The sequence below is a fragment of the Zosterops lateralis genome, assembly GCF_965231275.1.
Source record: "Zosterops lateralis genome assembly, chromosome: 2".
NCBI lineage: Eukaryota > Metazoa > Chordata > Aves > Passeriformes > Zosteropidae > Zosterops > Zosterops lateralis.
In genome coordinates this window covers 61,520,273-61,547,989 of record NC_139763.1, presented here as the reverse complement: position 1 = coordinate 61,547,989, position 27,717 = coordinate 61,520,273, and the positions used below count along the sequence as shown (strand labels likewise).

Genomic DNA, 27,717 nt, shown 5'->3' with positions numbered 1-27,717 from the left:
CCAACAAGCAGATACAGAAAAGCCGACAGCATTAACAAGTAATTCTAAACAATTTATAATCCAAACATACTCTCTCTTCCAGTCAAAATGGGATGAAAAATGCCATTTCATTTGACAAGCGTAGAGTAAATATCTAGAGATATGAAATTGCCCGGGTTAGCATCTATAAATACGCTGTACGCAAAAAAAATGCATGCAACCACAGTACTGCTTTATGCTTTACGGTATGTTTCTCCATGACTACTGGGTGTTTCCTCAATACCAGTCCCCACCAATTCAGTTAATGGAGTTGGGTTTGGTTTTGGGGTGTTTTTGGAGAGGGAGTATCCCAGGTCTTTCTCTAAGAGTTTCCTTCTCTAAGAAAAGCTGCTAGCAAATGGCTAAAGCAAAATGTCTGCAACCATATCTGATTTCTGCCAATGTTAGTGCTTGTGATGGATCTTCTGGAACGTGTCTGTTGCATCCTTTGCATTTTGCAGCAGAAGAAGCTCTTTGAAAACATAGCTTAGCTCGTTCTTCCTTTGCACATTTCCATGAGTGGAGCACAGCTGCTGTCCTTCTTCCTCTCAAGCCATCCCCACATCTGGACTCTCTGACTCATACTATGCTCTGTGCCCATTCCTGTCTACATACATGGCTGGTGGCTTTACAAAGCACTTCCCTTGGCTGCCTGCTGAGTCAATTGTGACTTGGTGCAGTGGTGAAATTTTGGTAGATAGGCTCCAAGTAAAGGGATTTTCCCTTTACCATCTCCTGTCAGGCTCAGAGACATTTTTACTTGCATCTGACCATCTGTGTGGATGCTTCCTTGATGCAGCAGTGGCAGAATGAGGACATTATTTCATAAGGCACACAGCTGTCTTAGGAAATAAGTTAGAGAACACATCTCAGGATATGATGTAGGAGTTTTAGATGTGATGGAGAACCATGCATAGGTGGCTTATTTGATCTCTCTCTTCTCCTTCTATTTACTGTATAGCTTTCTAGCGATGTTGTATTTGGGAATTAGGAGGATGTTCTAGATCAGTTTGGAAAACCTGAAATGACTTGATGCACAGCTGCTATTTTGGGGTTAGTGGGAGATGGAAAACAGGTACAGCCTTTGGTAGGTGTCTTTGTCTTTGCCTGGGAGCTGTGTGGCGGATCTCTCTATTAGAAACAATTGAACTATACCTGACTTTGCAGCCCTCTCCCTTTTGTTTCCAGGCATGTAGATTTTAGCCAGCAGGTCTCTGGTTAACCCCTCCTCACTGTTGTTTATTTCCTGCCACTCCGCAGACACACCACTGAGCATTAAGTATGTGAACTCAAAGACGCTCCCTCTCTCCTGTACAGTCTTAATAGCAAACAGTCACGAGCTGGGCTTCTCTAGGCAGAATTTCTACCTAAGAAACATAGGTTTCAGGAGTATGCCCTTTCTCTCACCCTTTTCAGATTGCATTAAAAGCATCCACTTCAAGAAACTACAACTGTGTTTATTCAAGCTTTGAATTTGGAAGTCGTGCCGGGATCCCTGCCACAGCACGCTTGAACCGTGAAACCCAGGTCAGTTCCATTTTTTGGTTTTCATGTACTGGCACTGCGCTGCAGCTGTTTGAGCTACCAGGTCTCTGTGGAAGCAATACTTCTTTTAACATGCAGAAAACATCATATTTGATTTTATAACCTTACCTCTTGTTTTAGGTTTTGGGTTTTTTGTACTACTAAACAAAATGTCAGGGTGGCATGTCAGTGAACATAATGCATACAAAAAAAAATCATGCTGACAGGCTCAAAACCTAAATGCTCTCTTTTAAACAGGCAGGAACAGCTCTGATTTTCCTTCCTTCCCAGCAGGCTATACTTGGACTTGAGAGGACAGCTGTGCTTCATCTCCCTTTTTCTCTGTCACTGTGACTGCTGGCTATTGCACTATATAATGCGATCTTGGGCTGTGGGGTATGACCAGTTTCAATCAATGTTCATTGAGGCTGACTTTGTGACTCAAAGACTACTGACTCAATAGCCCACTAGTTTTGTTAGTGAATCAGCCTTTTCTCTCTCTTCAAGCCTTCCATGGTGTTTAGGAGTTTGTGGGTTTTTCATATTGGTAGAGAGAAAGATGCTGGGTTGGCTGTTGCACTGAATGCAACTGGAGGGATGTTACTAGGTTTGCATGAGGCACTCTCTGAAAAGGCTCTTTTTGTTAGTAATTCTACTCTAGATTTTAGACTCCAAATTCACCCAGATTTGCGTTTCCAAAACTTCATGTGAGTAGTCTTTTACTGCAAGGTGGATTTGCAGAGGAAAAATCAAAGTTAACAAAATTTGGGACCTGCAATGCTTGTTTCTCCCAAATGTACATTGGAAAACTTTGTTTGAAGGCACATTACTGTTCATCTGCTTATTGGGAAAACATCTGGAAGCTGCAGTGCTTTATGCAAGGAAATTTATTGGTGTTTGACTTGTGGTTCTGCCTTCCCTTTAATTCCTGTGCCCTGATCCCTAGTGATTGTATGCTTTGATGTTGCTAGAGTGCTCTTGGAGTAAGTGCTTCTCTCAGTGAAAGTTATGGTGCTGTCTTTTTTTAATGTTTCATACAATGGGTGAAGAATAATCTGGAATACACTCAAACATAGAAATTTCATCACCATGAAACCTGCAATTAGAGCCATTGTCCCATTCAGTCACCAAATGAGAGTCTGGAGAGCAAACACTATGTCCAGCTCCACATCTTCTCTGGCTCTTCTGTGGTAGGTTCAGTTCCTCTGTTCTAAGCATGTTTCTCTTCTTTCCAACTTTTTTCCTTTGTGAATTTGTTCCTTGTCTAATTATTTTAGGTTAAGTCTGCAATAGCTGAACAGAATGCATTAAAGGTAAAGGTCTGTGATTTTCCTGTGGCAGAAAAATTAGTATGCAAAGATAAATATATTTTTGTGTATTATATTTGTCTAAGACAATGGGAAGATGAGTTCTGAGTGGCTGGAAATGTTGTAACTGCACCATTAATGTTTAATTACTATTGGCAGCCAAGAAGTGCCTTTCTGGATTAACCAGACACTCAGCTCCTGAGATGTGCATAGGTGGCAGAAAGTGATAAAGCTAGTGAAACCACACTTCTGGGAACATGTAATGGGATCTTTCCTGTGATATGCAAATTATGCTGCCAAGTTGCTGTATAAACAATTCATGGGAGATGTGGCGAGAGGTAGTTAAATAACTGGATCACATAACAAAGATAAAATCCATCACTGAGAATGGAAAAATGTGTTAAAAGAGTGGTTTTGCTTTTAAAAATAAATAAATAATGAACAGAAAAAAAATCTTTGCCCAAAGCATATAGTAGCACTGAAGAGTAAATAGCAAATGATTTATCACAATTGTTGCAGTTCAGGGTAAACATACATTTAGGAAATCAGTGTGCACGGAGTTTGTGAAAACCAAGACCTTTCCTAATACAAGTAATCTAGCCAATTATGCTGCTTTTTTTTGTTTTGTTTTGTTTTTGGTTTTGTTTTTGTTGTTTTTTTTTTTGTAACTGAGAAAAAAATATTACTTCACAAATGTTAATTTACTTATTTTTCAGGCAGATGATACAAAGTACTTACTTTTCAGTGATAAAACCAATCCCATCATTTCTATTCTAAGCATGAGCAAAGAACTCAGGCAGCCCAGCAAAATGTATTTCAGGGTCATATATAGCCATAGATCAGTGAGTGTGAGCAAACCATATTGACACCAGCAGAAGCTGAGCTCATGTCTTAAGCCTGAGTTTCTAATTTTTGTATTTTACACTGTATGAGGAAAGGATTCCAGGTAATAGCACTCTTCCAATAAATCAAAGATTACTCTTTTCACAAAAGCCACTGAAGCCTTCATTGATTCTCTGTCCAACTTCACTGTTCTTCCACAGAGGTCAATTCCTGTAGCACTTGTGTTCCCTCAGCCTTTTCCTATATCTGCTGTTCTTTTGGATCTGATGTGGCTCAGTTGAAGCCCAGTGAGAAGATTCTGTATCCTTCCTTAGTGGGAGCTGCATCATATGCTAGAGTCCTAGGGCCAGCAGCAGAAAATTTAAGAAGGCAGCAGAGAATATTAAAGCATCATGAGTCAAGGGAAATATTTTTGACCTGTGACTTTCTTTTGTTTTGCTCTGTTACAGGAGTGATACTCAAGATTGAATTGTTCAGTCACAATATACAGGTCCCACATTCAACTAATGTATTGAATTCTGTTCTGTGTTAATTCACCAACAGAAACTATGTTGGATGATCTTCCACCAGGAACAATATCTCCTAATTAACTGTAATTAAGGTATATTATAACTACAGGATATGAAACTAGACGGATCTGTCTCTTGACATTTCATGTTTGGATATTTTTTTCTGCTAAGTCTCTTAATATGCTTCAATTAATGATAACAGAGGCCAGGCCATTCTCAGTGATGGATCTGCATACATGAATCTTACTACCACTGAGATGAGATGAAGCATGAATCTTTCCGTCATTAAACTCCCCTTAGAAACATGAATGAATTCCAATTAAACTGAATTTGCTAACACAAATGTTGATTAGGGGGAAGCTAAGGGTCAAAGCTCGATTGCTTTATCCTGTAAAGTGCAAAAACCTGCGCCAGACATGACAGGAAAGTCAGGTGGCTTGTCTGCAGAGCCTTCAGAAGTTCTGTAGCCATTAATAGCAGATATGGCATCTCTTTTCATTCACTGAGAAGTCATACAAAACTGCTTTGTTCAGGCCCCATTTGAACAAGCAAATTTTTAATCTTAGTGCCCCACAAAGATTTTATCATGTAGAAAATTATTCCTTCTCTCTCTGCGCTGTGGCAGATACTGTCTTCACCAACTGATAAACATTTGGAGACCTAATCAGTAGTAAACCTGAGGTATAGTCTTTGTATAGATAGCTTAACAATTAAGATGTTTTAACTATTCCTGAATGAAAGGAAATTGCCAGCTTTAAAGAGAGCATTTCCTAGCTCAGGCATTTCTGGCTGTGTAATTACAGCCTCTAAATGCGCCGCTTCCTTGCCCCTAGCCACGGTTGTCCCGAAGAAGATTAATAACATTGAATTTCTACCCAGCCTGAAATCTTGTTTGTACCTTGAAATATGGACCCTGAAATAACATGACAGTGCACTACAATTCCATCTAGTGACTCCTCCCAAACTCAGTGATACTTCACTGTGTGCCAGTGATGCACTTTGCAGTATCACCAATCCACAGGACTCAGGGAGGAGTTCACTATTTCGAAGATGGGTATAGATGTAACCAAGTTTCTGCAGAGTTCATATGGTGTGTAGGTATTTGTCTGAATTAATCTATTAGATGTCTTAGAGCATATGCAATCAGAAGATCTTGCATAAAACACTGGGGCAAAAAAAGATGAGAAGCCTGTTTCCCATGCTATTCCACTAAGCAACTCTATTATGATCAGGACTTAATTTAAGTGATCTACTGTATTTGTGATTGCACAATATAATCGTGTTCCAATATAATTTCTTCCCGTCATTTATTTTTAGCTACCTCAGTTCTCCGCAACTTCTTAAAAAAATATTTCTTAGATTTATTTGAATTGTGTTCCCAAGCACAATTTTAATTCACCTTATCTGCTTGAGAAATGGCATGATTACAAACTTGTAGTTTTCTTTTAAAATACCAGTAAACATTTTGGGGGTTTTGAGTCTCATATTTTGCTTGCATCTTATGTGCCCACGCTTGCTTGATCACATGCAGGAAATATTTTTGTACGCTGGTGGTATGCATGACTATGAAGGAAGCTGTAGATAGAACAAGATGAGATACAGGCTGTAATTTACACCTGACAGTGTGAATTTTTTTGCAAGTGCTTTTAAAGGAAACTTGATATTTTCACCACATTCAGATAAACAATGATGCCCTAGGAAATTATGATAATTGGTTTTTTGTTTGTTTTGTTTATTCCACTCTGCTTTAGTTTTGAATTTTATAGGGGAGGAATATTCCTCGACCAAATGCAATCCTGTGTTATCTGCAGGCCCAGGTCATGGTCCTGTGATGCTGGACATACCCCATAAACAGAAAACAGCCTGACTAGGCAAGATTAATAAAGTCTGGTCACACCATTTCATGGGTGGGGGATCAAGGTATAGATGGTTTAAATTACTTGCCAAAGGTGTATTGCAGGGCTATATGAGGAACAGGAATCTCCTGGATCCCTGTCAAGTTTCTTTCTCATTTCTGGAGAACTGAAGATGCGTATTTGTTTTGGCTGCATTGCAATTTGGATGATTTGGAAGACATTTGGAGGCCAAAGGTGTGTTGCAGGGCTATATGAGGAACAGGAATCTCCTGGATCCCTGTCAAGTTTCTTTCTCATTTCTGGAGAACTGAAGATGCGTATTTGTTTTGGCTGCATTGCAATTTGGATGATTTGGAAGACATTTGGAGGCAGAAAGGTGTTGCTCAGAAGGACCATAGAAGGGCTCTATTAAGTTTTTCCCACCAAAAGAAATATTAGTAGGCAATTAAAAGAATAACAAATGGGACCCATTCAAAATGCTCCACTTGCTGTTGCTCTGAGCTTCAGGCAAGAAAGTACATAGAGGTCATTTAACCTGACCACTTATATATCAGAGGCCACTAGTGTCACTCGGGCCCTCCTAAATTAAACCATATATTTTAGACAGAAATATAGTGGTCTCACAAAGCATTTTCCATTCAGACGGTAAATTCAAAGGACAGGGTTTTGTCCTCTACATGTATCTCCTTTGCACTTCCTGTAGTATCACCTGGATAAGCAAGGGCAGTTCATACTCCTCTCAGTTTAATCTCTTGCATCATCACCATTATTTTGATTAATTTGATCCCTCACAGCTTTAAAGAACAAAGAAACCATTAACAGCATGAGCAGAGCTGGTGCCAAAGAGGGCTGGACACTAACCCTGGCACCTCGTTCTCCTCCTGTGTGCCAGAAGAGCCCTGTACTGCTGTAGAGAGGGCAGTGAGTGGTGGCCATCAAGCTACACTGGGGAAACTGATGGAAACTGCTGCACCCCAGAGCCCTCAACATGGGCCATGTCCTCTGCATGTTCAAGGGCTGAGTCAAGACTGACTCCAAGAAAGCATGGTGCATAAATTTTTCTGGATGACAGTATAAACAAACAAGTCAAAAGCCATGAGATACCATATTCATAGCTACAGGCCAAATGCTTTATTCATAATGTTTCAGTGAAAGTATTAACATTGCATTTGTTTAAAAAGTAACTAGGAGGCCATTTGTGACCCTTATAATACACACGTGGAGCAGTACTCTGCTGGTTTACACTGGTTATGTTCTGCTTTATATTTTCCAGAAGGTCTATTTGCAAGGATCTTTACTGCTATTTATGAATATAAGTAACTAATTTACCAAAGTTTCACAAAGTGGCTCCATGGCTTCGGCTTCATGGTTAAAGGGTCCGCAAATCTTTTGGTCTTGTTGTTGACTTTGGGTTGTTTCTGATTGTATCTTGAAGGCTAAAAATACTGCATTACAGTAAAGTAAATTCATTATTCTTGTTATTGCCCTTGTTATTAGAAAATATTTATATAGTGCAGTAAATTGACATTGTACTTTACCAACACAGATAAAGGCAAATTCTCTGCTCTGAAGAGCTTATAATTCAAATAAGAAAAGACAAACAAATGTACAACACTTCAGAAAATGGTAGATGAGAGGATTATTAACTATGTGAAGGAGGTGGAAGGGCTGCATGAGGAGAGAGGATGCTACGACCACTATTATTAGTTTTGCAACAGAGTGGCACCTTAAAAGCCTCAAATGGGATGAAAGCCTGGCTGCACAAGGGCCTATGCAGAAGCATTCCAAGGTAGTGGCCTTGTCTCTGTGTCTTAGAGCAGTGCTGCCTTGCTGATATCTCTGCCTGGAGGGCACCTGGATAAAGCCAGCATCAGTCCAATTACAGCACAAGGAATGCTATGTTTCCAGTAGGTTTTAGCCCTGCCTGAGGGAAAATCCACATGATTTCCTGCCCTGAAGAATTGTAACTGAAATTGAAGAAAAGAAACTCGCATACAAGAAGGCAGGAAAAGGGGAGTGGAAGGAGTGTTGTCTTGGTAAAGGTACTGCAGGACCACCGGGAGGGAAGGAGGGCTTGTAGCATCATTATATTCACCCTGATCTGCAGCTCCAGCCTCCTCCATCCTGACCCCCTGACAGCTAGTTACAAGGCAGAAGCACCAAAATAATTTTTGTTGCCTGATCATAGTTGATGCACACATAGTAGCTGCTATTTTCCTGACCTGACCCCATGTTAACTGTGGAATTGCTTCTCCCTCAGTGCCCACAGAGTATGTGATAATCCTAAATTTATGTAACTTGCTAGTGATCCCATAAACAACTGTTTAGAAAACAGGCAAAATTCCTAGCTCTGCTTAGCAACTTAATTCAACCTCTGAGAAAAGCTAATGGGTATGCAGTAGCACAAAGGACCTGGAAGCTCTACTTCATCCTGTAGGTGGAAAATATTCATTGCTTCCCTCATTTATCTATGGCAAACTACCTTGTAAATCAGAAAGGACAGAGGGAAACTCCCTGTAGCTGTCCTCACTTCTGGTTCAAAAATGGATGCTGTCGCCAAATATGGCAGGAATGACAAAGAAAGGCAGGAGCAGCCTTGGCAAGGCTGGTGGTCAGAAACACGGGACTGCGGTAGCAAAGAGGTGTGTGATTTACACTGATCTTTAAAATGGGAATTACAAGGAGCAAGAAAGTTAAGTGTATGGTAAAGAAATGAGGCTGAGGAGATGGGATTCATCATTTGGAAGTAGGAAAAAAAGTCCAGGATGAGTTTTCTCTCCAGAGAAAAGGCAGATATAGGGCATCACAGTTGTTGGAAATGTGTTAGAGTGGGCAGCTCCTGCTGTCAAACACTAATAGTAATATGTTGGCATATTCACTGGGGATGGGCAGAAAAATAATCAGAAAGACAACCATCTCTCTCTCTAATTTGTATGTATCTCTATCTAGGGACATTCTCGTGAGCTATTGCAAACTGAGTCGTGCTTTCTGTTCTCCTGCAGCTCACTGTGCCAGAGTTATCAGGCAGAGCTATTGCAAACTGAGTCGTGCTTTCTGTTCTCCTGCAGCTCACTGTGCCAGAGTTATCAGGCAAAGGACAGGAGTGGGAGCCAAGTCCCTCAGGACTGAGTGTCTTGCTGGGATTCATATGGCATGCAGGTAGCAGAGTGACAATTTAGCTCCCAAGGCACAGTTTGCTCAGCCCAGCTCATCTCATCCCATGGGTGTCTGACAAAACAGATGTTCATATCTGAAACCACAGTGTAGACTTCCAGCCAGGGGAGTGAAATGTGCACCTCCAAGGTGCGCTTCACTGCCTGCAAGGTAGGTGTCTGAAACAGGCTGGAGAAGTATCTGGTTCTACCCATTGGCAATGACAACAGCAAGAAAATTCAAGCCTAGATGTCTGCATTGGCAGAATTTAGGTAAGGGGAATCTTTCTCTTCCCTAATTCAACAGGACAGTGTAACAAACAGTAACACCTTGTCTGTGAAGAGATATTTGAGTGAGAGAATGGCCTATGGCAGATTAAGGCAAGAAATGTGTGTACATTGTAGGGGGAGTGTGGAGTCAATGGATGGAAACAAAATAATGCGAAGAAAAGCAAGAAAAAGTATTATGATGTAAATGGAGAATAGGAGGTGTACTAAGAGGGAAGGAAGGACTGCAAGATAAATAAGCCCAGGGAGCACACTGGCAATTTAGAGCTTATAGCTGGAGAAAATATCCTGAGTGCGATGTGCTAAAAGGGGATGGCAGCTTTCAGAGTGAGGACAGATGTAAGCTGATAGAAGAGATAGTGGGTTTTCTCTTTAGCAAAATTTATCACCAGAAACCTTGAATTAAAACAACCAAAACAAGCCTAAATCCCCTTTCCAGATTTTCACTGAACAGCCATCACTGAGAGAATACTTGATGGCATTGCATAAAATTTTTATCAAAATTATTTTAGATTGCTTTAATATTTTGCAAAAAGTGCTCTGCAGATCACCCTTGCACTTAACCAAGGACACTTAGATGTCACCTCTTGCCATAATTTCACCCAATAATAAAAGTGTATTTTAAAAATATGAAAATAGTTTGACTGGCAGGTTTGGGGTTTTATTCCCCGATGAATGTCTGCCTAAAAAGACAGGCTGCCTTAACTCCAGTTCAATTATACAGACTTTGAAGGAGAAGAAAAATGATAATGAATGCATTTTAGAAACTTCTAAAAAGTTACTTAAAATAGACTTTCCATACATAATGTTACCATGTGAAACTCTAATGTATCCTGGTCTTCTGAGACTAGGAGGCAGCAGTCTGTGTTCATTTGGAAATTCAATGGCAAGGCACCCCTGCCTCTGATGGTCTGTATGATACAGTCCTTGGGGCTCTGCCACAGACAGGGCTTACCCATCAAGCTGTTCATTTTTTCAGGTGACATGGGAATGAATTCACTTTAGGTTAGCCAGGAAGTTAAAATACTCTTTCTTGAAATGTGTCCCAGCTTGCTTTTGTCTCTTTTTTCCTCTTTTGTCTTAGTTTTTATTTTAAAACACTCAACCAAACAACCCTTTGTATTTCAGCTACTTGATGTGGGTTTAGTAAACATGAAGTAAGAACATCATGTATGTTACAGTGAGTGAGAGAAGATGTTTGATAGGTGTGGTGCATTTATATAGGTATTCTCTCAAGCCCGAAAAGACAAGAAATAGCATGATAACACATATGACTGTTCCAGGTACTTTATGGCATCGAGAAGGCATTCCAGCACCTCTCATTTCAGTATTCAGCCTTTCAATGAAGTTGCTGAAGTGTCTTTGTTCAAAATCTTCTTTGGATGCTTTCCCTTTTGTCTGAAATAAAGTGGTGTGTGATGTCATGTTTCTAAAATAATCACTGGCCTTTAGTAGAGCGTAGTGTGGATAACAGGCTTGCTATTAAAATACTGCTGTAAATATTTAAAACATTTCAGAATATTTTGTTGTTGTTAAATATAAATGAAGTTAAAATGCAGCATTTAAAGAAAGGATTGTCTTAATTTAGTCACTAAGTCACTGTTCTTTTAAATGGGAAGCAAGTGAGTCACAATTGCAAGCCATCTTGGCAGGGTGAAAAACAGAGATGCAATCATCAATTCACAACAGTGTTTTGTGTTCAAGGAATAATCAGACGTGTTTTTATCAAGGCTGTGCTGCATTGCTAGCCAGAAACATGGCTTTTTTTTTTCCTGTTCCAGATGATTTTGGAACTGCATACGCTTTTTCTGTAAGTAAGCTGGACTTCTATAATGCTTTGCTTAATGTGCCTCCAGATTTTGTTATTTATAGACTTCAGCATAATCAGACTGCAGCTGCTAAAATACATGCAAAACAAAAAGCACATTTGTAACCTGTTAAGGCTTTGCTCTGAGATGCCAGTTGAAGTCTGAGATTTACCATGAAATATTACCGAATGACCTTTCAAGGAACATCACCAGAGAATACCTGTTTATCTTGGAGACCTTTGTTTTATTTTTCTTTCTCTGCTGAAATCTTGCAACGTTCTGCTTTCCAAGGGAATTCTGGCCTTTATGTGTACCATGTGTTATCTTCAAGAAGTGCTGGGACAGCAGATTTAAGTAATGCAGCATCTCAAATAAGTTTTTCCAGCAAATATATTTTGTAAAAATTGTCATTGTTGAATATAGAGGGAAAATGTAAATATATTGTGATTTTTCTCTAAGTTTTAGTCTTAGTCCTATCAGTATGAACATTAACTATTTAATTTACTTTTTAGCTGTTTTTTCACAGAAAAGTGGTGGAAAGGATCCCTTGCAGTGATGGGAAAACCTACATATTCAGTCTACTAGTTAAAAGTGAAAAGTCTTAATGCACCAGGACATATTTTATGAGTTTATATGACAATGTAGGGTTTTAGTGGCATAATACAGGATGAAAAAAGGTGTTCTAAATCATTCATAAGACAAAAAAAATAGGATAGATTATGTGAGTGAGCACAAAAACTGGAGCTCTTATTTAGGCTTTAAGGGAGTTTATCTTCCCTAGCTTTTGCTTAATGAAGCTGTTTTCTTAAGGAAAGTGATGGTTCCTGCAGAATTAATCTTTGCTTTCAAAGGCTTCCTGTAAGAGGGGGATGTAGCAGAAAAATCCACGTAAACAGGGTTACTCTGGAGATGCTGGAAACCAACTGGTCTTTGCAGTAGAGCTGCAGGGAGGTGAAGCATACAGCAGATGCGTATGTTAGGATCCCCTCCCAGAAAAAAAGATTTTGCTCCAAAAAAGCTTTGGTACCTAATGTAATTTTTAACTTTCTGTAGTAAATGCCTTTTTGCAAATTGTTTCGAGAAATGTGTTTTCCTTCAATCACTTTTGAATTTTAGAATTTAGGTGATGTTTTCTAGGTGTAAACATACCATTAACCATACAAAACAATGCCTCTTCTTGTAACACTACATATGCAATACTATAAAAAATATTTTTTAAAGCCATCTTTGGAATCACATTGGAGATGCTCTTTTTTTCATGTAGCCCAGGTAGGATGGCTATGGCACAAAAATATTTTCATTGTTGCTACTCCTATCTTTCTTCTTCATTGTAAGATGGTCAGAAAGAAATGAACTGTGACTTACAGCATATCCTTGTCTAGCTTTTCTTTCTATTTCTCCCTTCTTTACTGGGAGCCCTGTATGCAGCTGGAGAAACAAAAACACTGGGAAGAACCAGTACAAAACACTTGATATATTTTAGCAGACAGCTGGAGGTAGCCTGATAAATGACCTGTACTTTGGCAGGTCAGGTGGAGTGTGACCACCCTAATGACCACTGTCCTATGAATCACAGTGAATAGTAACAAACACTTTGAAATTGCCATTCTTTTAAGAACTGGAAAACTTGCCTAGTTGTAGCAGTTCAAAAGATTCCACATTGCTCCTTCCCATCTGTGTTTCCTCAAGAATCAGCACCAATAGCATTTAATGACTTTGTGACTTGTACTCCCAGGTTTCAAAAGGTTGATGCCGTAAGTCTTTTCCTCGAAGGATTGAGTGGTCACAAAAATTAGCCAAAGAGCTGAAATGACTGAAGGTCACTCAGCAGGTCAGTGTCAGAGCTGGGCAGAGAACCTCCTCCTTGCATCCCAGGGCTGGCTGCTGACCCAGGCACTCCACAGAGCCTCGTTACAGTGATGCATTTAATCAGCTTCGCTCTGTGTTGTAGCTCATTGTGGTGTTATGGATATCTAAAGGGTAGGATTTTAACTTCACAATCTGCTGTTATTGAATTAGTTTTATGTTGTGTTAATTTCTTTGTCTCATGGCATTCATTGCCTGCGATAATTGATGCACAATATATAACCGACTTCTGAATTCATTTGGGTAACTGCATTTAATTGCCTGGTATAAAATATGTGCACTAAGTACAATCTGCTATGACTGCTATGACTGAGAAGTGTTCATTGATATGGACTTGAGGGTGCTTTATCTTCCTGACAACCTGTCTGAGGGAAGTCTAAATGTCTCCTGCAATTCACCGTCCAAGGTACTTGCATCGTGTCTGCAAAAAGAGAGACCACCAAAAAAGTATAATGTGAAATCGCTTTACAAAATGTTTGGCATCAAAATTTTGTTAATAAGAAGTTCTCAAATCAGAAAGGTTTTATTAATGTCCCTACTTCTCCCAAACATCAAGGAATAGCAGAGCCCAGAATATTTTATACATTTTCTCCTGTAAATCAGGATTTTGGCTTTATGTGCTTCTGGAGTTACTCCCCTGGAGTAGAGCTACTCCCATGCACAAGTGTTTACAAAAACAGATTTCTTTTACATATATCTTCAGGTCATTAATGCCTGGAGGAGTATTAGTGAATTGTAAATCAGGAATGCTCTCTAAAGATGTGATGTCAGTGAAATGGTGTTGGTTAATGTCTGCTCAGGTTACGCAAGATCTCTGCATAAGCTTACACTTTCTTGCCTGTTTTACCAGTAACAGTGATTCAATTTATTATTAAAAAAGCAAGAATCCTTTTTAGTAGATGTATTTCTCATTAAACTTAAGATCTTGCTTTTTATATGACTTAGACAGTGGGTTCTTTTGTTTTCCTTGCTTGTTTTGTTTCCAGTGTCATGGAGGGTACAATTGTGCAGTGTCTGAGCTACACAAAGAAATGCTGAAATTTCCCCCAAGCTGATTTTATTTTAAGCATTAATGAAACATTCTCTATACAAAATTTCAGAAGTTTTTAAACAAAAACTAATGTTTGAATCTAAATCAGGTACAAAAATGCCTGTGAGACTATTTTAGCCATATTACGTTGCTCTGTGTTAATGTAACCACTGAGTTGTCACTAGAAGGGATGTTCACAATTAGTATTTTTCTTTTTAAAAGAGCTAGTTTCTACAATCCATGTCCTTCAGGATGGAGCATTAGTTCTGCCTACAGCTTACTGCAAATTATTCAGTGTTCATAGCTTCGTTTATGCTTGTTATTCAGCTCTCTTCCACTGACAAAATAGCCTGCAGCAGTTCTTGGTTAGATAGAACTAGTTCCACTTTAGGCTCCTCACGTTCTCTTTTATGGCTTTTCCCCTGGTTCACTCTGTACTGTATCCAGGTACTTTTGATAAAGCAGTAGACCTGATGGTCAGAGAGAAAGCAGAGCTGCCCAGAGCCAGGGTGGGCTACGGGAGTGCGTTTTGAGCAAAGACCTCCTTGGCATATTGGGCAGACCTAGTGGTATAGTGCACCACAAGTTTCACCAATTTAACATACCAACTCTGCTTTCATTCATATTCATGGTGTTATATTCTTCTTCCTCTGCAAGGACCTTAACAAATCCTGGTAGATACTTCATGAAAGTACACCAAAATTTGAAATATGTGAACAACGTGTCAGAAGGCAAACACCAAAAGGTCATTCCCAGTAGACTGAGGTGTATTTACTTAGCCCAGTGCATTTGCCTAGTCCTGCATTTCTGGCACAACTGGTGCAATTGCAGTGTGGGCTTGAGCAGAAGAGTGTGTAGCATTCAGCAGCAGACCTGTCACCTGCTATACACTTCACCAAACAGTAAAACGTGGGCAAGGGGAATGATTTGGCAGAGAGAGTCCAACACCCATTTTCTTCCACTTCTCACGGCAGTCCATGCCTGTCTGAGGTGCCTTTGTCCCAAAACGGTGGGGCAGTACCCCCTTCCTCCCCGTTAGCTGTGGTGACACATTATGGGGACAAGCAAGTAGCGCACAGCAAGGTATGAAGAGGCATTTCGTCACCATTGGTTTTTAAATGCTCCTTTCTTCATCAAGGCAACAAGGCTGCTGGTCAGGGGAAGAGGTGAACCACTCTCATCTGGGCTATTCAGCATATATTTGTAAATCGGGATTGATTTGGCAGTGATTCATAAAGATCAAAGAGGGCTGTACTGTGTGAGAAATAACTTATTGACAAGGAATAATTCATCCAGCTCTAACCTCAAAACAGATGTTTGTGGTCAGAAGTTTATAGCCTCAGTGCAAAGGGCTAAGTACAAATTTAAAGAGCTGAACAGGAGACACCCAGTTTTTAAAAACTTGACATGAATCTTGGTTGCCTTGCCTTATGTTATAATCACATTCCCTGCAGAGGACTTCCATTCAGTGTTTGTTTGCTGTTTATAGATGTTATTTAAAAGCTAATTTTATGATAAAAATATTTTATGTTATGTATAATGAATAGTGGAGATCAAATAAGAATTGGAATTGCAAATTCAAGTATTAAGGGTTGATAAATATTGACTTTTAAGTAGACCCACTGTAGATTTGAACAAAATGCTTTTTAGCCTAGTATACTGGTTATTTGTAAATTACAACATACGAAAAAAATGTAGACCATTGTCTGAGCCTGACTCTTTCTTCAATTTTACAGCCATTGATTTGGTCACGTTCCTGTGAAATGATGTGTATATACAGTGTCATGGAACTAAAACATAAAACTTTCTGGCTCGTACTTTATGTACATCAAATGAAAAAAAGTGTGGGAGGTACTAACCTAAAATATAGTGTAATTATGCTAATTGTGTCTTTTCTAAAGATAAATCCTTGGGGTCCGCATGTTGGACCATCTTAATTATGGTCTTTCAAGTAGTTTTTTAAAGTCAGCACAGCTATTCTAGGGCTGTACAAGTCACCAAGATTCACCTGCACTGTGCTAATGATCTCCCTGAACACTTGTAAGCCTCTCGTCAGTTGCTGGTCCCTGGTACTCAACACTCTGGATCAGATCTCTTAGGCTACTGGATAGCCAAAAAAAAAATTAACATGGCCTTCCTTCACCCACAGTCCCATGTATCTACTGCACAGAGTAACTTGGGCTTGTGCATGTGATCATGCTCAGCCCAGTGTTTTCTGCCCCTGCTGGAAGTGCTGGGAGCTCACAGACTTTGCTCACACCTCTTGCCTGTCACCTGTTCAGCTTCCTTTCCGATGAGAGGTAATGCACTAACGTGGTAAGCCTCCCAAACAACAACAGCAACAGCAAGAAGTTGCCCTTATGTAAAATTCATGACCTGACAGACACCTGATGAGAGCAATGTGTTAGCTAGAAACAGATGCTGCACTTTTGCTTTGAGCTAACTAACCTCTGTGAGCCGAGTTAGTTAAGGAGCAGGCATCATCCTCAGCTTTGTTAGGTTTTTCTTTGCCACATCTCTGCAGGCTCCATTCTTTAAGTCATTGCATAGTATTTTCTTTCCTCTTTCCATCTCAGAACAGACAACTATTTCCTTGAAACTTGCAACATCAGTTAATTGTTAACAGTTAAAAAAAATCATATTCATCCCTTAATGTGCTCTTTCAGCTGATGCCTTCATGCCGAGGAGGCTGTGTAGCTACTGATAAGACCTAATTTGTGAAGGGCTTTTCAGCGGCCTGACAGGTTCATACATGGTACTGTTTGTTCAGCAGGCAAGGACGAGCATTTGCTGGAATTCCTCTACAGAGGCTGTGAGATGTGTGCAGAGAGGCTGGGGCTGGTGATCCCAAGGGAGTGGGCAGAGCTCCGAGTGCCTCCTAAAGAGATCGATCTGTTGTGTTCTGACTGTGGCACTTACAGTTGATTTCCATCTTTTCTCTTTCAGAGCCTAATGAGCTATGTGTGGGCCCTGTGCTTGGTGATAGCCCATCTAAAGATGCTGCTAATACAGTAGCTAATTATTCCTAACTGAAGAAGTCTAACAGAAGAAAAAGAATCCAGGGAAAAGCAATGGCTGCTGGTAAATATCTCAGGTTTGCAAAGGGCGTAAGAAAAGAGCTGATTTCAGGTGTCACTGGGGAGGGGAGAAGCAAAATTGTGTGATCACATCTTGTATCTGGTGTTTCAGTATCAGAAAGGTCTCTTAATCCCTTAACTACCCTACCCGCTCTTCCCCACTGAAGGAAGATCCATACCTGCACTCAGTCTATTTTGACCATGTTCATGATATTTCAGTTTTAGAAAAAAACTTGGTATTTGTTATAGTGAATGGATTTTATTTGATCTCTTTTGAGTTAGGGAATAATGTATTCTTAAATCTTTTACGAAATAAAAGATTACACCTTACAGAGAACAGGTCTTTCCTTGGGGTGTGTTTGGTTCTCACAGGTTTCAGGTAAGTTCCACAACTATTTATGTATCATTAAGTTCTATCAGAGTCTTGCAGGGCAATTTATTCAAGTTGGGAGAGGCCTCAGAAGGTCTCCAATCCAACCTCCTGTTTAAAGCAGGGATAGGGTCAGACCAGCTGTTCAGGGCTTTATCAAGTTGAGTCTTGAAAGGTGCCGGGGACTATGACTACACAGCCTGTTCTACTTATTGAGTATCCTCATGGTGAAATAGATTTCTCTTTTCCTTGTACCATTCTATGTCTGTTGAATGTTTCCAATAGCTTTATGCTGTATTGTACCATACCAAGTACTATTATCAATGATCTAAAGGTGAATCATAATTAAGAAACAAAACAGACCCGCAATAAATAATCGTTGTGATATCTCATTTTCACTAAAACTTTTGGTTAAAAATTGTGGTGCATTGGTTTTTCTACTTACAGCATGTTTACTTTCTTGCAGCAGCTGATGGTTTGGGAAGTATAGCTATAGATACCACACAGCTTAACATGTCAGTCACTGATCCTACAGCTTGGGCTACAGCTATGAATAATCTGGGGATGGTTCCAGTAGGACTAGCAGGACAGCAGCTTGTGACAGGTAAGATTTTTTTTTTAAAAAAAAACATCACTTGCACCAGTCATGAATTCTTCCTGTCTTTTGAAAAATATATGGAATGTTTTCTGAGGTTATTATATTTTTATGTTCTGAAAACATCACCTGTGATTAATATTGCATACTGTGTATTAGTCTCCTCTTGTACTAGGTATGTAATCCATATTATATTTTAACCTTGTGAAAAACTAAAACTCTCAGGGGAAATTGAACAGCTAAACCATCAATCTTTATGCTGGGTCAAGACTAGGAGGCAAGTCATGTAAGAGGAACATTTGTTTTTGTTTCTCTGTTCAAGCAGGATGTCTTGAGGTTCTGCCAAGGAATACCCTGGGCTGAGAACTCTTGACTGGAGATTTTGGAGTTGTGTTAATTGGGCAGAAAGTCATGAAGCCTGTCCAGTTCATATGCTCAGTTGATATTAGCGAAGTGAAGCTTTCCTGTCAGGTGTGTGCTTATTTACTTTCTGACTGGTTCCATAAAACTGAATGTCAGGAGATTGTTCTTGTTAGACTTTGTCATTTACTTCCCAGTAATAGTTTGGGGGAGTGTTGTAAGGGATCACTTACTGTAACACCCACAAAAACAGTACTTTGAAACCAGCAATATTTTACAGATAAGACTGGACATAGCAGACTTTGTTGTCAACAGTAGGGGCCCTATTAGCTGGAAACATTAAAACTTTTGCTCCTGTGATGTAGAGAGGAATTACTTATATATGGGTGGGTGCCCTGTAGACACAAGCCACATGCTAGGCATATGACAGGTTCTGTCTGGAAGCTGCACTGCCAGTTCAGCTTAGGAAGAGCTATGTAATATCTGTATCAGAGCAGCATCCTGTCACGTCTGCAGCTTTCCACATAGATGTGGATGGAGTGAGCCAGGTCATGATGTAAATCACTCTGCTTGCCTCACCAGAGAGGCCTGATGCTTAATTTTGGCCAAATATGCCCCCTTCTGACACTGGGAACGGAGTGGAGCTGTGCCAGTTCACAGCTGACGGTCTGGCTCTGAATTACCTGGTTTACAGGCTGGTACACTAAGCTGCAAGAAAGCTGATTTATAACGAATCAGTCTCAAGCAGAGAGTTGAGCTGGTGGAGGCTGTGAACTGATTGGTGATCTCTGGCTTTAGCCCCATGCTTCTGATTAAAAGAAACAAGCAAAGCCATCCAGTCCTTGGGATCCAATTCTCTTCAATGCTTCTGTCAACAACCTGGATGCAGAAGCTGAGTCTACACTAAATTTACTGATGATACTAAATTAAAGAAAAGCTGTTGACACTCTGGAGGGTAGATTGGCCTAATAGGGAGCGTGGATAGATTACAGGGCTGGCCAATCACCAACTGTGTGATATTTCATCAGGACAAATGCCAGATTCTGCACCTGGGACTATGTAATCCTGGATGTATGAGTGGACTGGGAGAGAAGAGGCTGGAATGCAGCCCTGCAAAAAGAATCTGGTGCTTTTTGTTGATGGGAAGCTCAGTATCAGTCAAAAATGTGTCCTGGTGGTCAAAAGGGCCAACCTGAGTAGCATTAGGCACAATGTAACTAACACTCAAAAGAAGCATTTATCTCACATTACTTGGCTTTGGTTCAGCTTCACCATGAGAGTTAAAGGACTTATGCATTCATGCACTTTCCTTCCCAAAACTGTGTGTGGTGAGAGTCATATGAAATATATGAAAGTGATGGGTGTGGTCAAGGGAAGGCAACAAAGATGATGAAAGGGACTAGAGGGCAAGGCTTGTGAGAAGCAGCTGTGGATACCAGGTTTGTTCAGTTTAGAGAAGAGGAAGCTGAGGAGTTTCTGTCTACAACATCGTAATGAGGGTGAGTGCAGAGGGTGATGCTGGTCTCTTCTCTCTGGTGTCTGGTGATAGGATGTAAGGGAATGACTTAAAGCTGCATCAGGGGATGTTCAAATTTGTTATTTGGAAGAAGTTCTTCTCTGTGAGGGTGGTCAAGCACTGGAACAAGCCACTCAGGGATGTAACATGGTCTGTTGTTCAAGAAGTGTTTAGACAACATTCTTGGATAGATGCTATAATTTGTACCAGGTGGAGTTAGGAGCTGGACTTGATCATTGTGAGTCCCTTCCAACCAGAACATTTAATGATCCTATATGTTGATGGGGAAACAACTTTTTCCATTTTCCAGTGGGGATTTACCTGCAGGTGTTGTGCTCAACTTGAACGCAATTACCTCCAACCTGAAAATAATCACATGTCAAAATCAGCTTCTGCTGCTTTCATTTATAAGCATCCTGGTTGCATTTGCTGTGGAAGTTTGCCCTGCCTTTTTATCTTGCTCTATTCTGTCTCTTCAGTTTTGGTGTAAATTTTGTCCTAAGATGTGCTGTGCAATCCCTACATGGCAGCCTCATCTCAGGTGCAGTGCTTTTCCCCACAAGGGAGGATCTCCAGGATTTTATACCACTGACAGCCCCCTGCTGTAATTTCCATAATTATGTGTATCACGTATTGTAAAGATGTTGTACAAGTCAGTTCATATTTGTTCAGCATTTTCAATGTATGAAAGGTGCCATAAGTAATAAATATTAATTACTGAAGTGCTGCCTGATTTCTCTAAAGGTGTAGAATAACTTCTTTTCTTTCCCTTCCTTTTGTTTTTCTTTGTTTTAGACTCCTTTGTATTTTCAAGGTAAATAGGTGCTTTGACACTTCATTATATTTCCTTAAGATTCATAAGTTTTTGACATATTTTCTTTATGACAGATCCATAATAGCAAAACTTCAGTTTGCTATGGAAATACTTACAGATTTATTCACTCTAATATATTTACTGTATCTGTGTTCAGTGAGGGTTTGCATCATTATATTTGACCAAATATCTAACTAGTCCCTAGCTATTTCCAGCTTTTTCATTTTTTTGCTATTATTCCTAGTAATGAAGTCAGCTTTGTCAGCAGTCACATATTGCTTTTGTTGCTGTCATCTGTTACATTTCTCTGAGATGAAAATGACACAACCATGTCCCAGTGCTAACTATTTGTCCATCTTTAAAATTTTATGTTACTTTTTTGTTTTGGTTTGGTTTGGGGTGTTTTTTTGTTTTGTTTTGTTGTTGTTTTTTTTTTTGTCCCCAGCCTTGGGGCTTAGCTAGTGAAAGCAGTGAGTAGTTTAGAATAATCTTGGAGAGACTGTGATCTTTACTAGGTATCTTTACATAACCTGCCATAGTCTGAAATTTGGTGCATGGTATTCACCTGCATCCTGACGTATCTTTTAGTCCTCTGGTCTATCAGTGCTCAAAGGACTTATGCATTCATGCACTTTCCTTCCCAAAACTGACCAGTTCCTGATTGCTGTGCAGGGCATTTTTGTTCTGATACATACAGAGTCCATATGAACCTACTAATTCTTTTTAGAGGTTTCTCAAGACTTTTTTTTTTCCCCCAGCAGTTCTTAACTTTGCTGCTGTGTAACACGCTGGGATACCTGCCTTGTAGCAGTTATGCTCCCCAGTTTGCAATCTGTGAAGATCTTGCCTAGCTCAAGAGTTTGCTAAAATCACAACTAAAGCTTCTGCATCATTCGGCCAATACTCTCTGTCAGCCTGGGATGACAGCTGTCTGATCTTGGTAACTAATGAAGTTTATGCACTGCTAACCTTTTAATACCAGTTTAGGTGATATCTGCACTCTATTTAATTCCTTATCTCCCAGTGCTGTAAAATTGGATTTTTGATCTAGGCAAATGTCAGAACCTTTCATTTGTAAAGATGGGTTCCTGTTAATAGTTATATAATATCTCTCAGGTGTCTACATATATTTTGCTTACACTTATCAGAAATCTTACTGTTTTCCATGTATTTGGCTGCTGCATTGCATGTACACTACTAAATGCATTTATACATTATATATACATAATTCATACAATAAACTGTAGTTTAATAATGCATTAGTTAAAGTGTTAAAGATTGATGTGGAATAGTTATGGCTGAAAAGTATTTTCAGTCTATATTTCCCCTTTCAGCAGGTTGTGAAATCTTTAAAAAATGCACCTTTTAGCCTGAATTTTCTCATGGTTGCTTTTAGCCCAGAGGAAAAAAAGATCTGGAAAAGTTGGAGGAAGTCTGTTAAACTGCTTTTTGAATTATCCAGGCCTTAAAATTGCTGTTTTCTACGCTTTGAGACTTTGAGAAAAATGGTCAGGTGAGAGGAGAAGGTTAGTTTGTAGTCCATCTTTTTGAGAAATAAATCCTCTTTTTGCACTCAGCAACTCTGATTCAAGCACATCTTTCAAATACATTCAAGTCTGCTGTTTCGTTAGATTATAGGATGCGAAGAAATACTCGGTGACCTAAGCCAACCAAGAATGTTTTATTTTGCTTTTGCACTGGTACTTTTTAAAGGCAATTTTGACATCCCTGAATTTAGAGTTCTTGCACTTTCATTTATTTCAGCAAATGCCATCAGGTCACCTGTTTTCTAGAAGAAGATATCCTGCTGAGAAAATTATTTACTTCTCTGGTTCAGTTCAGTTGTCCTTTCACTAATTAACCAATGCTCTGAGAAACAGGAAGCAATTTTGAGGCACTTTCCTCCAGATGACCTAAACACTTCTGAGTTAAAAATGGCGTATGTCAAAAAGTTCCCCAGAACAAATGAACCTGAAGAGTGGTACACAAGTGGTAATTCATTTAGCCTTTATGTTATGCTCATGCCCTGTGACGCATGTTTGTGCTCTTACAGAGTAAAATAACAAACCACAAGGGCAGACATCCAAGATGAAAGTTACAGGTCTGCCTGGAAGTCAAGGGTATGTCTGAAAACTGATGCCTTCTGCTTATTTCCAGAATAATTACTAAAGCATCTTGTTCCATAAGAATCTAGCCAGTATGCCTTAGTTCAAGATACTAAAAATTTTCAGTGATATCCAGTTTTTGGGGTTTTTTGTTGTTTTTTTTTTTTTTTTCCTTTGACCATTTTTACAAAATCCCAGTGAAGTCAGAGACTAGGAACCTTTGAAGCCTAACATCTTGCCTACCAAAACATATAAAAGAACATCATTTTTGTGGCTTCAGGCATGTATTTTTTAGACACTAGAGGTTGTGAAATATTAGGCACTTACATCGACCTTTCTGTTTTTCCATTTGTCTCTGCTTTCACCACACACTGGTCTTTTGACCTGATTTCAGTGCAACATAGGAGCTGTCAGTTCCAATCAGGTCACTTCACTCAGGATTGTGGTTTTGACAGTGTTGGGTACCAGATACTTCATAGGGAGAGATCCACAAGGCAAATCAGTGCTGAAGTGCTGCTCTCTCTGATGGGCTCTCCTCTTGATCATTAATAAATAGAATGAGGTTCCCCAAACTAGAAGTTATCTAGCCAAATCAAGTCGTAACTCAGGAAAACTTCACTTTTGGAAGCAATATTTGCTACAGTAAGTAGTTACAATCCTGAAACTGCAACCCCAGACATACTTTTTGATAACAGAAAGATTTGTGAAATTTTGATCTAGAAACTCCTAAATCTCAAGGCACAAGGTTAAACATCGTTCCCAGAATTTTATTAGCTCAAGGCCTACAAGTGTTTGGAGTCATAATATTCAGACTCTCGTTTCCTTCAGAATGAAGACTGTAACTAAAGGCAATTACTATATTCAGATTCCAGGCATGCTTTATTAATTATTGTTCACTGCAGGTCATCATATGCTGACTAAATTGTAAACATATTCCTCACTGTTCTGCTTGTGTACCATTTTTGTAACGTTAATGAGGAAAAATCAAATAAAGTCGAAAATCAAGATATATTTGATTATATTCAGCAGCTCCTCAAAGAAGGACTGTAAAGTGCTGAAGATTTTAAGAAGTCAGCTGACTGGAGGACTCTGCCAACTCTTATGTGTATACCTCTTTTCTGTGGCCTCTCCATTACTGAAGGCTTGGAGCCACTGATAGCCATCTGGCAGTCTCATTTCACTCTACCTCTGCTACCCTGTTACCTATTAAAGCTTCCTTTTTCTACACTCCATTGCTTAGCCACTAATCCAATGTGCTGATGAGTCCATAACTCAAATCATGCAAGAAAATGCCTAACAAAACACAGCTTCCTTTTCTGCAATTAACACTTAACTCCCATCTCATTATAGTCTTATCCACAAAATTTTTTGAAGTGAGTCACTTGTATAATGAGCTGAAGATAGTCACTTTTCCAAGGAAAAAAAATTGCTTGAGCATCTATAATTTATGACTGAATTTTAGCAGTCTCCAGATGTAAGCTTTGGTATGCACAGGCAGCTGTTTGAGGCACTCCACGAGCTCAGGTTCTCCTGCCTGTGATAGCTGCAGACCACAAGAGCTGAAGAGTTCAGCAGCCCCATGGCACAGTAGTATTCAGTGTCTTTATCCCTTATCTGAATGCTGCACTGGCTTGGCATCTGGCAGTAAAAAAAGATATCAAAAGTCTTAATAAAATCCACATTTTTCCATAGGTTTTACAACCTTTTCAAGGTTACAAGGTATCTTCAGAAGGCATCTTTTTATCTCTTATGGCCTTCCAACCTGTTTTATGCATTGTGTTTTGTTAACAATTCAGTCTATGATGCATAAGAAATGTAGTAAGGTGTGCTCTGAAAAAAAAAAAATTCTAAATTTTATTTTAGTTTCTTTCTATCTTATCATCTTCACAATGGGAACATTTTAGTCAAGAGGAAAAGATACACCATTCAAATTATCTGAATGACCCATAAGAATAATAACAGTTGTATGAAACATACTCTAAAGGATTAGTGTTGCATTTATACCGAGATAAAGCTACGTATTTTTATTACCAAGACACGGGAGAACAGCAAGGGTGAGAGAGAATAGGTACTGTGGGAATCCCAGTATGTAGAGCCACTGGGAACATCTCTAAAGTATTATATACTAGTGTAACAAGTAGGTTTTTTCATTGACCTGAAAAGTGCCTGCAGAGTTAATCACACTTTCTATCGTGTGAGTGTTACTCAAGGAGACTTCACTCCAGGGGACATTAAAGTGCTAGGAACAAACACAGTCAGTTTACCACAGAAAAAGGAGAGAAAGATTTGACAGCCAGAGGAAATGCGGCAGAAACTCTTGAGTGCCTTTTGACACGCTATCAGGGTTAAGTGTGCCTCTTAGGTCATTCAAGTACCTCCTCTATATTAGACCTTAATTGAGGCCAGGGATGAAGATAATGATTTAAATCTGCTCAGTGCTTGAAGATAAATAGTACTTTTTAACATGATGTGAAGGGCTGAATGTCCCAAGTAAAAAGATTCAGAGGTGAGCAGGGCCACATAGAAAGAAGTGCTAAGTGCAGAGCTTGTGTTAAAAGGGGATTTTTAGGAATGTAGTATCTCCCTTTCTGCTGTTATACTTCTATCCAAGCCAATTAGTTTAGGAAAACAGACTGATTAGTATTTGGCATAGTCTTATTAATGGTCTCAAAATACTGGAGTAAATTTATGATGCAAGCCATATTTTTGGATGTTTTGGCATTTTGTTTTAGGATTTTTTTTTTTTTTTTAATCCTCGCTGTTGGTAATTATACCACCAACAATCTGTTTGGCATGTTCTTATTTGATGTTACAGTAAAGTAACATAAGGAAATATTTTATTTCTGCAGAAGTTTTCCCCATCTTTTATCTTGCTTTGGAAAGCCTCCATTCCTATTATTTTCCATGTGTTTGTTTATTCTAGACTGGAAAGCCCACGAGTAATTATGAGCATCCCACTGCATAAAGTAAGCCAAGAGACTGTTGGGAACCATTTGCTACTGAGTGTTTACTTCTGGTGGAGTACAGCTTTGTCTGCAGCACTTTCCCTTCCAAGGATCCCAGGTTCCTTGGCCAGCATGGAGAGTCCAGTGTAACCTGGGTGACATACAATATGCTGATGGAAAAATTGAGTTATTGTGGACGGAGGTCAATAGAACAAGCAGATTGACCATTTTAGCTAATCAAAGGCAATGCATGAATACCAAGTTACATAAATTCAGGGATGAAAAAGGCCCATTAATGGCAGGCTGCTCAAAGGTGAGCTGCTGAGCACAGCTGTGGTGTCTGGGTAGCAAAGGGAAGGCAATGCTTCCTGAGGCCCTTTGGCCAAAGCTATTTACAAGTTCTGTAGATGGCCCACAGAGGATGGACATAGCATTCCCAAGAGGACTGTTAGCTCAGTCCGTGCAGAGTGTTCTCAGGAGGGTGCAGATGGCACCACTTGGGGCAATCCCTGAGCAAAAGCTCTTGGGAGGGGTAGACTTGAATATAAACGGATCCCAAGGCAGCAACCCCAAATCAAGGCTATAAAATCCTTTGTTCTTCCCTAGTCAGGCTCACTCTTTGCCTGTATGGGTTAGGTTGATGCTTAGAGCTTGGCCCCTAGAGAGGAAGCATCAGAAGCCTAATTTCTATGTTTTAGCTTGAGGAGAAGAACATAAGCATGATTTTCTTTCCTTTCTGCCACCTGTGTTTCAAATCCCCTTTGCTTATAGCATGAGAACTAGGTCTCACAAAGAGCATGAAGATGTACATTCAGTTCAAGGCAGGAGTCTCTCTGTGAAATATGAGCAGATCCAATCAGTGTGGAAAAACTGTCTTTTGATGGTCTGCACTGAAGAAGAAAGTAGGGTTTCAGTTAGCCTAATCCCTGGGCATGTGCAGGAGTTTGTAACAGAATACTTCATTAATGTTGTCTTTGGTCAGATAAACAATGGATTTGCCACACCTTCCCGTGCTCTGGTGGTGACAAATGATGTGCGTGACAGCGGCTCTGAGTAATGTCTCTGTAATGGGAAACAGCTGGCCACTGGAGTAGTTCCATTAGTGGACGTGGAGGTGAAAGATAATTAAGCTTAATACATACAATATGCTCTAACATACTTTAGTATAGATTTAGATTGTATTCTGCCCAAATATAAAAGATATTCTGTTACTGTACCTTCAGAAATTTAATCACTCTATTAATGAGCAAGAACAGCTTTATCTGTCTTTCCTTGTCTTGCACATTTCTTATTCCAATTTTTCTTTTCCTAAAAAAAATATTTTCTTGGCTCTAGAATTTTCCTTTATAGGTAATCTCCTCCTCCTGACCACAATGCCTACATTATTTAGTAATTATTTGTTATTTCCATTCAGGAAAGACTTAGAGATACAGAGCTCTAGTAAGTTAAACAATGCCTGAACCCTTAAGAGCCAATCCTGGCCCAAATTGCTCATGGTCTGTTTTCTTTCACTTAGATAAACCAGGTAGGTAAGGGACTGCATGGAAACAATGGGATAATACTGATTGGCATGAAAAGCAGCAGTGATTATGGAGCTTCCTGCCTGTTATGTAGGTTTTTTGTAGGTATCTTGGCACAGCAGTAATACAGTGCTAAGTGAAAAAGCAGTTTTAACTCTTTTTATCTGATATTCTAAGTCAGGCACTGAAGAACAGGAAAACTATTGTGCACATT

General features: G+C 39.6%; 1 protein-coding gene across 9 annotated transcripts in view; it reads left to right on the top strand.

The window, feature by feature from the left end:
* Positions 1-27,717, top strand: part of ENOX1 (ecto-NOX disulfide-thiol exchanger 1) — a 370,196-nt gene that overhangs the window by 221,585 nt on the left and 120,894 nt on the right. For 4 of the 9 annotated variants that reach the window (XM_083854594.1, XM_083854591.1, XM_083854595.1 and 1 more), the window contains 3 exons: positions 1,435-1,545; positions 17,148-17,282; positions 18,115-18,252. In XM_083854594.1, coding sequence (XP_083710720.1) covers positions 17,273-17,282; positions 18,115-18,252 — 148 coding nt within the window. In that variant the 5' untranslated portion in view covers positions 1,435-1,545; positions 17,148-17,272. Of the gene's footprint in view, positions 1-1,434; positions 1,546-2,681; positions 2,733-5,224; positions 5,296-17,147; positions 17,283-18,114; positions 18,253-18,606; positions 18,715-27,717 lie in introns of those variants that run through there. The other 5 variants (XM_083854598.1, XM_083854599.1, XM_083854597.1 and 2 more) reach the window with 5 other exon arrangements.